This window comes from Salvia splendens, chromosome 7 (genome assembly GCF_004379255.2).
Source record: "Salvia splendens isolate huo1 chromosome 7, SspV2, whole genome shotgun sequence".
Taxonomy (NCBI): Eukaryota; Viridiplantae; Streptophyta; class Magnoliopsida; order Lamiales; family Lamiaceae; genus Salvia; species Salvia splendens.
The window spans coordinates 8,122,136-8,137,449 of NC_056038.1; the positions used below are offsets into that span (position 1 = coordinate 8,122,136).

The 15,314-nt window shown below is 36.2% G+C and overlaps 1 protein-coding gene across 3 annotated transcripts; it reads right to left on the bottom strand.

Annotated features, from left to right (window-relative positions):
* Window positions 1–908: 908 nt before the first annotated feature.
* Window positions 909–13,005, bottom strand: LOC121741228 (E3 SUMO-protein ligase SIZ1-like). 3 transcript variants are annotated; one of them, XM_042133935.1, is made up of 17 exons: window positions 12,729–13,005; window positions 12,379–12,446; window positions 9,718–9,798; window positions 9,339–9,381; window positions 8,581–8,653; window positions 8,136–8,295; window positions 7,849–7,982; window positions 7,177–7,245; window positions 6,651–6,738; window positions 6,493–6,568; window positions 6,013–6,086; window positions 5,010–5,117; window positions 4,283–4,447; window positions 3,276–3,380; window positions 3,056–3,136; window positions 1,756–2,971; window positions 909–1,602 (listed from the first exon to the last, which is right to left on the bottom strand). In XM_042133935.1, exons 2-17 carry the CDS (start codon window positions 12,400–12,402, stop codon window positions 1,463–1,465), a joined length of 2,637 nt encoding a protein of 878 aa, XP_041989869.1. In that variant the 5' UTR covers window positions 12,403–12,446; window positions 12,729–13,005; the 3' UTR covers window positions 909–1,462. The 3 variants fall into 3 exon arrangements, with proteins under 3 accessions (XP_041989869.1, XP_041989870.1, XP_041989868.1); XM_042133936.1 differs by having other exon boundaries at window positions 8,581–8,647; window positions 12,379–12,497; XM_042133934.1 differs by having other exon boundaries at window positions 12,379–12,497; window positions 12,729–13,004.
* Between the last annotated feature and the right edge of the window lie 2,309 nt (window positions 13,006–15,314).

Below are 15,314 nucleotides of genomic sequence, written 5' to 3' on the forward strand. Positions count from 1 at the left end.
GATGTTGGACAAAAAGGATTGGAAGCTGAAGTTGTTGCTGCTGCAGTTAATCTGAAACGTCGAAGTATCCGACGAGATCGCTGGATCTGACCCGTAATACCAGTAGTTAGCTGGCTGAGAATAATCTTCCGTCATAAAAACCGAACTGTCGTTTTGCTGCCAGTCCGCAACTCCGGCCAGATTCCGATTCTGATTAGAGAGAGTGGTAGAAGACGTTGTTGGAACCGGAAGCGGTGGTGACGATGGTGACGGAGGGACCGTCCTCGCGAAGGGACATGCCGACGGTGAAGGGGGCATTGGGAGCAGGGACGATGAGAGAGAATTATAGAGAGAGAATTGGGTTGGATTTGGGAAGGGAGGAAGAGCTGCCCATTCCTAAACTACCCTTTACCAATTTAATTGAATTAAAAAAATCAGAAATTATCAATAACCATTAGATATTCTTAAAAACTACACTTTACCAATTTAATTGAATAAAAAAATTAGAAATTATTAAAAACTATTAGACGTGATTAATGGATGGATGAGATTTGATCCCTAGTTTGGTCTTTAAAATTGATTCTTAAAATTGGTTCGACATGGATCACAACTCTTTAATATAAAATTAGAAGTTATTTTTTAGTTAACTATATTATAAAAATAATCAATGAAAATGTCCAATTAAAAGTCAAACAAATTAAACAATAGAAATTTTATTGGATTTTCGGACTGACCCTATCGAATTGCAGATTAATCGGAGTGCAAGCTAATTAGGTTGTAATTTTATCGAACTAGAAATTTTCAACTCTAACCCTATAAATTTGGCGGGCTATTCGGATCAGTCCACGAGTTGCGAGCTACATTGACATCCTTAATAGTATCGCAGCTCACTTGATAATATAGAAAACAAATAGAAATCACTAATTAAGTATCACAAAAAGCTTCTTCAATATGAAATTCTATCTCAAACACTCCACGGAGGATTCGATCACGAGCAGATGAAAAAGAGGTGCTATGATACAAATACATACAAATCATTTGATGATTACAAAAGGGGTAAACCTGACTATATTCCTAAGTAAACTAGTAATAAATTTTGACAATGAGATATACTCTTACTCTTGTTAAGAGAATAGACGTCCTAACCTAAGCCTGAAAATAAATGACTTCCTCAACATTACTTAAGTCTGAAACTGTAAGCGGTCAGATGTATAATCTTGAGAGATGAAGCTCCATCGGTTGCCGGATGAAGAAAAATACCAGGTACCAACGCAACTCTTAAAACTCAGGCAGCATTCATTGTTCAACACAAGGCAACCCCTCTGGGCCAAGCTGACCATGAGTTCAACACAAGGACCGTTTCCAAAATTTAGGTACCGTGCTTATTGGTAGCTAGCTAACTCCTTCGGCATATGTAGCTCAACATACAATGATAAACCAATCCTTCCCAAAACTACTTTGACCAGACAAGCCTGGAACAGCTCTACTCTGACTCGGTATCAATAGACAGATTAAACCTTGGTCTTACAGAACGTTTTTGACGAGGAAATGAAAAAAGGCTGCCTGGTCTTTCCCTACCAGTCTTACCAGACCCGTTGTCCTTCCTTCCAAGCAACAGAGGTGCTGCAGATAAGAAATTGAATTGAAAGGATAGTTAACTATCTACGAGGAATGACAAGGTCTTTCAGAGAGGATTTAACAAATTTGCAGCATGTACAACATTTTTTTGGGGTTATTTATTCTGGAAAAAATAAGAGAAAATAATAGAGCCCATACCATTGTCAGCTAAAGGATCTAAGGTGGATTCCTTTGACTCCAAATGCTGCCATGAATTCAAATCATTCCCTGCTGCAGATCCAGTTTGACCCACTCCAGCACCATCACCAAGCCTGAGAGAAATCCAGTCCTCTGTAGGAACACCGTTTGGAACTTCTGGGTGGTCTCTTGAATCAGACGGCCCAACAGTTGTCTCAGATGGACTCGTGGGCAAAAATATTTGAAGAGGGGGGTCTTTGCTATTAAATGCCAATGGATTGTCTACTAAATCAAAATTAGTAGTATTAGAAGACTGTGCAGCAGGGTCAGCAGGAAGAGCAGCAGATCCCATGGCAGTCTCTGCAGCCAATGCATAGCCATTTAAAGATGAAGGGCAATTAAGAGAACCATGTTGCATTTCGACTAAGGCATCGGATACATCCAAGTCAGAACCAAATAACTGAAATCCAGGGCCACCTTGACTGCTTGATGGCAGTGACCACATATTCATACCAAAGTCATCTTCATGAGCACTGTAAAGCCCAAGACTTGGACTACCACCATTACCCAGAGCAGGATTTTCGTAATAAGAATCAGGAATTCCATGTTGTGCTGATGGAAATTGAACTTCGCCATTATTTGGTCCAGTGTTATTGTAATTGACAGCAGAAGGAATTAGTGGTTCAATTTCTTCCTCGGAATCACTGAGGACAATTACTTCAGCATCAATTGTTGGTACGGAAGCTATTTGGTCGCTAAATCCATGTGTTGAATTAATGTTCATAGAAATGGACTCATATTCCATACCATTGACCATAGAAAAATCAAGGGTTCCCCCACCATCCTGATTGACACTAGCATCTTCAAAATTACCACTGCCAGTAGCACTGCTGCTCATAGGAATTATATTTTGGTCGTTCTCAAAATTTTCTTGGAGCCTATATGCAGGCAAGATTCCCTGCATATCATCTGAGTTATTAATCTCCCGCCGACCATTTTGATTTTTTGTCATCCCTAGTCGAAGACCGGCATTACTATCGGAACCAACTTCGGTTTTAATTGGTTTAGGTTCCATTTTCTGTTTAGGTTCTGTCTCCATGGGTGCACAGATTGTTCCGTTAGGCGAATGCCACAGGCCAAGCTCCCCAAGACCCCTATGGTCATTCTCAGCCTTAACACGCCAGGTGCCATCAGGCTTCACCTCAATCTCTGCAGCATCTTCTCCACAATTTTGCATCTGTAAAACGAAAAGAGTGTGTAATACATGTCTGAAAAGTGGAAAGAATAAAATAATTTAACTCAAGAAAATTCATCAAAATACCTTAGATGTGATCCGGTTGAAATAGGCATCTATGATGATTTTCTCCAAGGAATAATTCTTCAAACATATAGGGCATTGCCACTACATCCAAAACATGGACAGAAAAGTGAGGAAACATTCCAAGTTCTGTAAGCAAGTCAACTATGAATGCGAAAGAACAACCCGTTGTCGAAAAATGAAACTACAAGGCCAAAAAAAAGTGGGTCTTATATTTACTTGCCTTCCTTGAGCGCTGGTTCATTTCCACAAACACTTCAAGATCAAAACAGCCCATATGGGCACAGGGTTTAAATCTCCCAGCCACCTTCATTCTTAAACCGCTCATCTGGCAAGCATTGATAGATTTTCAGTTTATAAACATGAGACTTCGATACATGAAGCGGAGCTACCTGCACTTTTAGCATTAAGAACTAATGTTTTCCCTTGGCAATAAAAGTGACCCTAGACTAAATCTTATCCAGCTAATCACTATTGAAGAATTTGTAGAAGGTTGGAGGTAATACGTATGCCAGATAGATTCTGAATAAGTTCAACAGTAAAAGGTTAAAAGTTTCTAAGAAAGTTTATAGTAAACTGTTTTTGTTGTTATTAATACAGACATCATAACTTGGCACATACAGTTAGTGATTGGGCAGACATTCTCCCTTTATACTTGGTTTCTTTTCTTATCAAATAATAATAATACCAATAGCTTCTAACAGTAATAACAAAGCAGAGGAATGTATAGTAAGCACTGAAAAGGCAGAATTTCTAAGGGGGGACTTTATCATGGCATTTGGTCAGAAGCACTCACAGTATCATCTACCAAGAATAAAATCCTTAACACTGCTGCATGAACTTATACCTAGGGTCAGAGCACAATCATAGCAAAAAAATCAAAAATCCAATATGCTAACTGAACAGCTCCACCCCCCCCCCAGCGCGCGCACGCGTTTGTCAATCCAGGCCAGTGGTATCCAACCAATTATGCATCACACATGCATGGAACAAATTAGATCATTAACAAATTGAGTTCCTGTTACAAATAAGCAAGGTTTGCATGGCAGGGCTCTTCAGCAGAACAATAGTGCTAGAAGAAATATTATTGCATTTATAGAGTACTTTAATTTTTAATTATGTACTGGGCAACAACATAAAATATGGAGTACTTAACAAAATTTAAAATAAAAATTCCTCCTACAGTTCTACCATAACCAGATGTTAAAAGTTTGTCTTGAAACTACTTACAGGACAGCGGAGATTAACGGGAATTGAATCAGCAACAACTTCGATATCACTGTCGCTATCATCAGCATTTTCTGTGGCCGTCCCACCACCAACACATTTACGTACACGATTCAGTGCATCTTCAAAACACTCCCCTTCATCCTCGCCTGGAATCATGTTGAGAACCTAGGAAACGCATGGTCAAAGTACCATTATGCCTCAGCCAATAGAATAACGAAAATATAAGTAGAAATGTCAAAACCTTGCACAAATTCCTGATCTCACAGTTGAGAGCAACAAAGACTCCCCCATAATCACAGGGGCAAATCCAAGGATAAGGTGCCATAAGCACACTGCAAACATACAAGCTAATGTGCAATGAAAAACAAGCATAAACCAGTTTAAACAACAAGAACACAGTTGAAACCATTTTCAAAGAAGACTAATCACGTATAGATAATCTCAGGGGGAAAGGTACACCTAACTAACTAAGTAAAAAGAAGAAATAAATTTGATTGAGTAAACAAGTTATCTTGATTAATAAAATCCCAAAGTATGATGGCAAGTATATGATATGCAATGCAATGCAAGGCCACGGTAATTACAAAAAGAATCGAGAATTGCCATAAACGTCATAAATATTCCAAGCAAATGAGAACTAGATTGGCAAAGTGTGCCAGCCGGATTTATTACTCCCTCGCCTAGAATAACCATGTACGAAGTATTACATATTAGAAATTCAGCTGACCTGCTGCAGTGTCCGCTTCTTGACAATTCTAACTCCCACACAGAATATGCGAGCATCACATCCGCTTACGAAGATCTTATTTATTCCGTCTCTTGTCCATGGTGTAATCTGATAAAGAAAAAATGTCAACAGTACCTTTCTAGAAGAGAATTTGATAAGACAGGGAATTTATTAACTGAAGACGAGGTTTAAGACGGAACCGTAACAAATAGGTGATTACTGAGAAATTGAATACTGCTGTGCTTCTAAGTTTTAGACATCTTATAAATAATAGTAACTACCTCAGAACTAGCAACTCAATGCTCAGTTGACGGAGATGACATTTGACAGATCATAAAGGAAAGGACTTATATAGCTTAGACAAGACTAGGATGTATTTGGAGCTAGAAAGTAATATGAAACTGAAGAGTGTCCATTTTAAACAAGATTACAAAGACAATTTAGCTGTACTCTCCCCACTCCATGTTAATTGGGTCATTTTTCCATTTTGGTAAGTTCCAACATAATTGAGTCATTTCTATTTTTGGCAAAAAGTAATCCTCTCACTTACTTTATTCTTACTTTATTCTTACTTTATTCTCTCTTACTTTATTCACCATCCACTTAACACACTATTCTTAAACTACGTGCCGAAAAGAAATGCATCTATTAACAAGGAGCGGATAGAAGTACAAATGAGGGCCATCAAAAATTCACAATAGCAGTTGAATAGTAAAAATTACTCCCTCCGTCCCACTTTGGGTTGAGTTCGGCACGGGTTTTAAGAAATGAAAGGAAAGTTGGTGAAAAAGATAGTGGAATGTGGGGCCTATTACCATTTATGGAATATTCCTACCGGGACTCCTAAAGTGAGACACCTAAAAATGGTAAAGTGGGAATCCTAAAGTGGGACGGAGGGAGTATTATATATGTCCTATGATTACAAACAAAATGACTAGAGAGCAAATGTCAGCTTAACTTTGTTTTAAAAAAGAATAGAAAAAGAATTTAGCATAAAACTCACAACAGGTCCATCATCTCGGCCATTTGCTCCCAACAGCTGAGAGCCGGGTCTGTTTATAGCTCTCACCGGTACACCTATCGAATGAGAAATGCAATGTGTTTCTAAGACACAATAAAACACTAGTGTAATAGCATTAAAGAAGCGCCACATTTACATGTGAAAATAAACAAAAAGAGATGAGTATGGTTTTATTTAACTAATTTATAAAGGACGCACATCAAGCAATTCCACGACAAAACATGATAGCTTAAAAGTATTCAAGAAATCTTTCTTCAAATATAAAATTTATAATTTAGAAACAAAGGCACAAAAAGTAGATGTAAATGAAAGTATTATGTAACTCAATTAAGGTCAGAGAATAAATGCACTGCGCACAAGGACAAAGTTTAACAGACGAGGAAAGAAAACAGTTTCATAGTCTTATTACATCTACAACTGAGGGATCTCAACTCTGAAGGGCAGTCTTAGGGGAAGTAATACCATTGATCTGCAGATCTGCATACAGTGGCCACTGCATCCTAAATGTGACCTTGTCATTAAGAAGCATGCACCATGCCTAATGATAAATACCACAGTAAATCAGCACCGAAGCAATAAACTGAATATGGAGAACAGTTACTGTCGCCATGACAACCAACCTGAATGTCATATTCTTGTTTTGATAACAAGTCTCTGTCTGACCTTAGGAGTTGAAATGTTCTCTCAATGCTCTGACTAGGATTAGAACTAAAAAACAGTAAACAGAACCATCAGATGCGCCCAATGACAAGAACAATTGCATAATATGCACAAGAAATTGCAAAATGCCAATGGAGAAGCAAGAATAGACAAAATTCCAACAGCAGACATAGAAAAAGGGCCAAACAGAATAAGAGCCAGGAATGTAACTTCTATTTTTATTTTTAGAACACATCCACAGGACCACAACTACATAAAAATCATGACACCTTCACAAGGTAAACTATTGCAAAAACACGAGGACCTTAGCAATTAAAATCATCTTTTCTGAAACTTATACTTGTAGCATAACATAGATATTTATTTCAGAAAAGAAAATATAGTAGAGCATGTGATTTCTGCAGAACATAAAGGAAAAGCTGTTATGCCCGCAGAAAATTATCTATAGCTAACTGAAATTATTGAGAAGTTGCAGCAAGAACTCACCCATCTGTAGGAACATTAGTGATATTCAACTTCACTGGGAGTAGGGGATGTGCAACTGTCAGCCAGAAGCTGCATATTTAAAAAACAACATTGGAGCATTCAAATAGTTTCTGCTTGGGTAACATAATAGTTATGGTAACAATAATGATAATCATAATCAAAATGAGCATCATCACATTGGAAATAGCTGTTGCAATATAAGTACCAACAGAAATCTTAGATAGAATCAGCAATCACAAAGTAAACATGTCTCATTATATGATTGTGACTACAACATTATCAGATTTTGAGCAACATTAACAAGTTACAAGCTGGACAGAGGACGTGTTGCCAGCTTATGTTTGAATTTTTGTGCTTTTGCTTGCATGGTAGAGCAAGCAACGCAGGGAATTGTTCGAGAAAGGGGTTAGTAGAGTGAACAGAAAATCAGATATGTGAATTTAGACACTGTAACCTCTGCAATTCCCAACCAAGTCCATCAAATCTTCTATTACTATCTATATGAAAACGAATAAACACAGTGGCTCCCTAACCAATGTAAGGGAATTTTTCACGGAGATATTAAACTGACATAATGAACCGGCACAACAGGAAAAATCACTGGTAATACAAACATGAATAGGATAATCTTCTATAACAATGTACAGAAATACATGGAAAAGTGCCACTTACGGGTCAGCTCTATTCAGTCTGCAAATTTCGCAGAAGAAGATATCTGGAGGATTTGGTAAACCACCCTCCATGGGTTTCTCAGGAATCAGCACACATGTCATATGCTGCCAGACATTACACTTGGGATCTTCACACTGCATCCATATGTAAGTTACATGAAAAAAGAGACAATGAGTGACCCATCAAGTTTGTGCCTAGAATAAATGATATTAGCAATACAGAGAAGACTTTGCAGCACACTCCCTCATTTAGTGTGCTTAAAATCCAATGATCAAAATATACATCACCTTAATCATAGAATCAGTGGGCAGCGTGCTTCCACAGAGGCAGCGTATCTTGTCCACTGGGTAAGAATCATCTATCTCCTCTTTAAGTTTCATATTGGAGTTATCTGAAACAGCTTCCGATTTTGAAGTCAACTCAGCTGACCCAGAAACCTGCATTTTTCTAACAATAGCAACAACAGTCTCAATGCGAGATTATCAAACTTGAACAGAACTCAGTTATCTGTTTTTAAAAGATGTCATTACTCTATGAACTCTAAAGTTGTAATATGCCCCTACATTCATCTTTCAACTTTTTCTCAGTCAATCAGTTTTCTCATTTACATCATATGTAAAAAGTAGTAGTTGAATTCATCCAAAGTATGGGCAAGTTAATAGAAATTATAAATTGTGTGAGTAATAAGGGAATACAAAGCAATACAAGTAAGTCTTTACAATAATATAATACCTGTAAGTGTCATCAACTAGCTTTGCAACTCCCTCCTTCCCAATGGAATTCTTCTTGGCCCACATTCCTGAGACTGAAAAAGAATATTAGCTACACTTGTGGCATGGCAGTCATATGTTATGGTATGGTAACCCAAGTACATGATGCAAGCAAAGTTTATAACCTGCCAACCTCTTATTCCTTACTCAAGTAGGAACACTGAGGTACGCGTAACTTAATTTTGTCAAAACAAATTACTTATTCCACACATAAAATTCAATTGGTGGGCTCAGAATATTCACTTTGTTGGTATAGGATCCAAATTTTAGCTTAGAGATTACGAAACAAAAAATTCCCAAGACTTACCCTGTTCATCTCCCTACAAAAAATTTCCAACAACTTTATTTCCTTAACACACTACATCAACATAACATTATTGTAACACAAATTATTTTCACAGGTCGCTGCCAGGTAAGATAGCTGAAAGTTTAATTCATAATCAGCCAGTGAATAAATAACATAGTACAGTGTACAAAAACAATTTCGAGATATAATAGTGTAAATCAAAGTTACAAATCCTCCATAGTAAATCAGACCATATAACTTCGGCACAAAGTACTTTCAACTTACAAATTCGCAGGATAAGATGCGAAATAAGTTTAGCAGTTTTGTACAAAAAAAATTTACACTTATCTTACATCCAATCAATGAAAATACCATAAATGTTAAAAATAAAACACCCAAATTAACTAAGTAACTAAAAGTCGCATTGAATTTACCTCGCTCATCGGAGAGAATAGTCAATATTCGATCTACAAGGTCCTGTGTGGAGAAAATGCAGATAGAAATATCAAGCATCAGAAATAGACAAAAAGATAGAAATAGGTCTCACGCAAGCCATCTGACTCGAGGTTTTCATCCACGGTTAAAGTGTTGTTGGACATTAAATGATAGTATTAAAAAAATAGGGAACAATTAATAATGATTCCACATATAACGACAAAATGGCAAGCGAATTCAAACACAAGCTGACAGTGGTTTCTCAGCAATAAAATAATGTCAACTTTGGTTTTCCATTTGGCACTGCAGGATAGGGGTGTTTTTCATTATTTTGAATATTCACTGTTAACGGCATCAGTAGTATCTTTGACTTCTAACCTGTTTCTTTCCCTGCTTTGAGAGCCCTAACTGGTTAAGAACATCCTTAAGCTCTTTTATGCGAAAATATGTTAATTTGTCCTGAAAGAAAGATTGTTTAGATCAATTACATGAAATAATATATAATCAGATATTAGTTCACATGAAATTTGTAGCAAAGGAAGAATTTACTAACACACTATATAAGTCATTGAAATTTTTCAAGGATGACCAGTTTGACCATAAATTAGTAAAGAATAAAAAAGATGATTGTTCTACCCAAAAAAAGATGATTATGAGTAGTACTAAATGAGTCTACACACCGGTACACTCCCAGCAGTCATTAAATCAAATCAAGCACAAATAAACACGGCAAAGAAACACAAATGGTTTTACTCCAACAGGAATTCGGTCCAATACAATGACTTTCCAGATCTCAGCATCACACTGAAGGATTGTGCCATTTTTATTTCCTACCATCTTACCAATTAGTAGATGACCTAATGGTATACACCATGTGAGATATATCTAAACACCAAGTATATCTCTTTGAACATATTCTGATCATCCTTAAAGAAAGCTCATCTATTCCAACAAAGCATGGAAGAACTAAGAAAAGGCAGAGCCTCAAATGTTGGGAAAATCTCAAATCTACTACTGGCTCTTATAATCCATACACAGTAAATTTTAAAAATGTTGCAAGCTTAGTTATAAATACGTCCGCTCCTAAGATGGCTAGATGCACCAATATTTTCTAACATACATGGTAAAAACCCAATCTACTAAAGTTATTATTTCCCAATGTATGTAATTAAAAATATAAATTAGAGAGAATAAAATACAATGGGTCGAGCATTTCAGTGCATAAACAGAATGTCATGATGATCCGCTATTTGTTAATGCATAGTTACAAATTTTCATGTTGGATACAGCAAGTTATATACTCCCTCCGTCCCATCTCTCAAGTGACGCACTCCTTTGGACACAAGATTTAAGAAAAATGATGTTAAGTAGGTTAAGTGGAGAGACAATAAAGTATTAGAGAGAATAAAGTAAGGGAGATAAAAATAGTGTTTGTTTTTGCCAAAAAAAAAAAGAAATGCATCACTTTAGTTGTGACAGCCTAAAATGGAATGTGAATCACTTATGATGCGACGGAGGGAGTACTAGAATGGCTTTTCGAAGTTGAGATGCTTCAAGCAAATGTAGTTTCAGAGAGACCGACAAAAAAAGGATGCTTCTTAGAAGAATAATATGATGAAGGAAAGTGAGGACTGAAATAACCCTTTAACCTTAGGAAGAAAAGTCATCAGGAAATAATGGCCACAACCAGCCTGGACTCGTTGCTTTTTATTTCCTGTATATAGCTTTTTTTCCTTTCAAAGTGTTCTGTTCTCACATCATCTAATATTTTGTTGGAAATTTACTAAATCACCTAACTGGATGCAGAGTAGTCATAATTTTCAGCTCAAGAGTTCTCTGCTAAGCAAAAAAATAAATGGTTTTATGAAAAATATACTGTTTCTTAAATGGCAATAATATTCTGCAACTAAAACACATCTGGCTTTATTACTTCAAACTGCTCATGGTCTCTTGCCAGTTGCCATTCAATTCATCCCCCTACACTTTCATACTAGACCTGCATTATGTTTACACAACATACCTTTGATATAAACTACAGATATAGAAATGACTAAGAAGATTTTCATTTAATAGTTCTCTGTCTAACAAACTTGAAAAATGACCGGAAGACTAAAAGTTAATCCTATATCATTCAACAATAACACATGATAAATCTTTCACCCACAAAAAATATCCTAGAAGTGGAAGTAACAGGATAACGCTTCAGCAATATTCCCTGCAGAGAAAAAAATTCTTACAATTATAGACCAATCACTTACTTCTTATTCAAAGTCAAACCATTTAAAGTTGATACGGTTACCAAGCAAAGAAGATGATGCTATAAAGGACGGAGAATAGCTACCATCTTTGCTGCATTCAAGGTGCTCTAAACTCGGCCAGTTTTTATCATCCATTTTATAATGTACAAGTCTTAATAAGATCATAAATCTAAGCAAACTACGAAATTTCACGCATCGCCTAGATTGTTGTCTTGTATGACAAGAATATCGGACCATTTAAGCACCGAAAATCAGACCACGGCCTTCCCCAAGAACTACACCATATCAACATACCACTTTGGATCTCCAATTAGCAGCTTCAATGGTTACAAAATCAATTTACAGATCCTTATATGATCAGCTCCAAAGCAACTTCAAATTATAACGATCTCATTCCTTTTTTTATTGGCTATAACGATCTCATTCTTCTTCATAATTGATGTATCATTAATGTAACAGTTGCTATTCTTTTTTAATCAGAACATCCAAGTATTCCCTCCAAATTGTAAGGGTGACTGTGATGCCCAAACACTAAACTGTATGCATCAAACTGTGATTGAATATTTACTGCTTCGATCAGAAAAAAAAGGGTCAGCATTCAATTCTATATATAAAGACAACAAACTATTCATGAGGATATGATCGAGTACTATAATTTTGGCCAACGTTATTATTCAATATTTGTGCTTCAATCATATCAAATTCCAAAAACGGCAGAAGAACTAACAACCATACAACGCAAAAACAAGTAGAACAGGGACCAAACAGAATGTGAATTTACCTTGCAACTAGCCACCAAGTCCATCCTCTAAATCCCGTGATAGAAATACCTCCCCCACGGTCACTTATCTGGAGAATCACCAAATGATTGATCAATATGTCCAGCCAACAGCAACTCTCCTAAATAAAATAAGAACTGATCCGATCAAACAAAGATACCCTAATCCAAACCATCCACAACTCCACACCATCTAGAATTTACCTCAATCGAAATTCGAAAGCAATAACAATTACTGACACACATATACACAAACCGCTATCAATAATTGAACTTCTTTTTGTCTAGAATCTGGATAGAGAAAGCTTAAAAGAACAACATAAATTGGCAAATTATTAATCAATAAAAGGTACCCGCGAAACAGTCGAGATTCTAGCTGTAAGTGCAATTAGGGTTCTAGGGAGACCAAAACGATGACTCCGATTCACCGCCGTCTCTCTCTCTCTCTATCACACACCAACAATGGTATGAAATGTGCGCTTTCATTTGACCCCAGGAATGAACCAGCAGGAAGGAGAAACTACCATTTTTTTCCCGGACGTATCGTCGGCTATCAACTCCGGTTAATCCCCGCAGAAACGTCCGGGTTTTGATTGTCTGTGCTCGACTCTACATAACGACGCATTTTCTGCTTTTTTCAGTCATAGGTTTTGACGTAAGCAATATCGTGGCAATTTCTCAGCGTTAATTCGGTCGTGCAGCGGGAGTAGGTACGGATAAAAAAGGCTTGTGCTGTAGATGGCTGTACCTTAATTACATTTTTATCCATTAATCATGTAAAGTCAAGCGTACAATGCATGAAGAAAACTGACTGACGATGCACCTGATCCCAACCGGATTTTAGAGGTAGCGTTTTTAATTTTGGGGCTGATTGGATTATAAACAAATAAGTTGAGGAATGGCCCAGCAATTAACATTGTTAATTAAATTATTTAATCTGTTTTGTTTTGGGGCTAATAACAACAAATAAGAGTTTGTGGTCAGATTTTGTGATTTTTTTTTGGGACCCAATATTTACGCGGTAATGTCACTTTAGGTCCTCCGGTATGGAGCAATGAATAGTAATGGCGTTTCATTTATTTGGGTGGATGGCAAATTAAATCGTCCCACCGTCCTTTTATGAGTGTGTTTAGGTGTTTTTGACGTGAGTTAAAATTAAAATTGATATTGGTCTTAAGATGCACTATAAACTCAGTCCCACATTCCATTTAATTACACTAAACATTTATTGTTATTTTTCACTATATCCATGACTTTTCGCCCACATCTTTTACTACATAATTAACTCAAGATCTCATACGTCATAAATACATTTACTCAAATTCTATCGCTTGTAATGCATATGAACCACGTTCACTAATGTACCCAAAAGTTAAAAATAAAGTGACATAATAACAAGAAGATTCAAAAGTGGAGGTAGGCTGACGAGTATGTTCGTATGTTGGTCAGTGGAATTTTGGTGGTATTTGTCAAAAGTTCGAAATCCATTATGGATATGGTGTTTTGAAAAAAAATTCTGCAAATAGAAACTACGGTTTTTTGTGGGTTTTTTAAGGTGTTTTTTTTGTGGGTTTTTTAAGGTGTGTTTGCCGCATGTTTGGAGTGGAGAATTTACCTATTAATCTACTAAATAATCCAATCAACCAACCTACAAAAAAAAATGTATAGCAATTGAATTTTGTAACTCTATACATTTGAGCTCATATTAATATCTTGCGATTGAATCAGTTAACCATTATGTTAATGAATCTCATATATATGGACAGAAAACAAATACTAGTATATGTTTACTCTCAAGGGCAATCATGATATTTTTCAATTCGACACTACAGGGCATTTATAACTACTCCCTCCGTCTCATTACATGTGATGATGATGTGACACATTTCTTTTAGAGCATTCCAAGCGGAGAGGTAAATGAAGAGGTAAAGTCATATAACTACCATATTTACCTTTTTTGAAAAGAGGTATTTGAGAATGTATTATACCATTTCCCATTTTGAAGAGGTATCTTTACCTCTCCACTTTATGTCTTTTAAAGGATTTTATACTATTATTTTATTTTTTTTAAAAATGATTTACCTTCCCATATAGTACCTTTTTTCCTTTGGAGGGTGTTACTTTTTGGAAGGGTATATTCCACTTTATGATAAGGTAAATAGATAATATACCACTTTCATTTACCTCTCATTGTTCGAGATGCTCTTAGGCACAGATTTTTAGGTAGTGATGTTTAGTGATTAAATGAAGTGAGAATAAAACACGAGTGAAAAAAAAGTAGAGAGAAAAAAGTAGGAGAATATATAAAGTAAGAGAGATATGGAGTGTTGTTTTTTGCCATAAAGGGAAATGTCACACTTATAGTGGGTCGGCCTAAAAATGAATACACATCACTTATAATGAGACGGATGGAGTATTAATCTAAATAGTCCAATCAACCAACCTACAACATAAAAAATAATACTCCATCTATTCCATTCAAGATGTCCATTTTCCCTTTTTCATTTGTCCCACTCAAAACGTCCATTTTCTATACTTGGAAATAGGGACGGATCTATATGAGCACTAAAGGGGCAAATGTCCCACCTCAAAAAAATTATTTATGTTGTTTTTATTATTATTTTTAAATTTTTTGAAATATCCTTATATATGCCCCTTCTTAAATCCTTAAAATGTCTTTATACATAGTTTTGGCCCACTTGTATAAAATTCTTGGCTCCGTCCCTGCTTGGAAATAAATCCATTTCTCATCTCTTCGCATTAAAATATTCAATTACATTTTTTCTCTACTTAATTTAACAATTCTTCCTAAAATCATGTGTCACTCAAGAATGTGGGCATCTTGAGTGGAACGTAGCGTGCAGCAGTTGGATTTTATAACTTTATATATTGAGCTCATACAAATATTTTGTGACTAAATCAATTAACCTCTAGCATAT

Bases quoted from the DNA above. Each gene is read 5' to 3' on its own strand.
- LOC121741228 (XM_042133935.1), bottom strand. From the start codon at position 12,402: ATGGACTTGGTGGCTAGTTGCAAG. The intron at 7,246-7,848 runs GTAAGTGGCACT...TTAAATATGCAG, and splicing joins AGACTGAATAGAGCTGACCC to CTTCTGGCTGACAGTTGCAC. The intron at 4,448-5,009 runs GTCAGCTGAATT...TGCGTTTCCTAG, and splicing joins AGAAGCGGACACTGCAGCAG to GTTCTCAACATGATTCCAGG.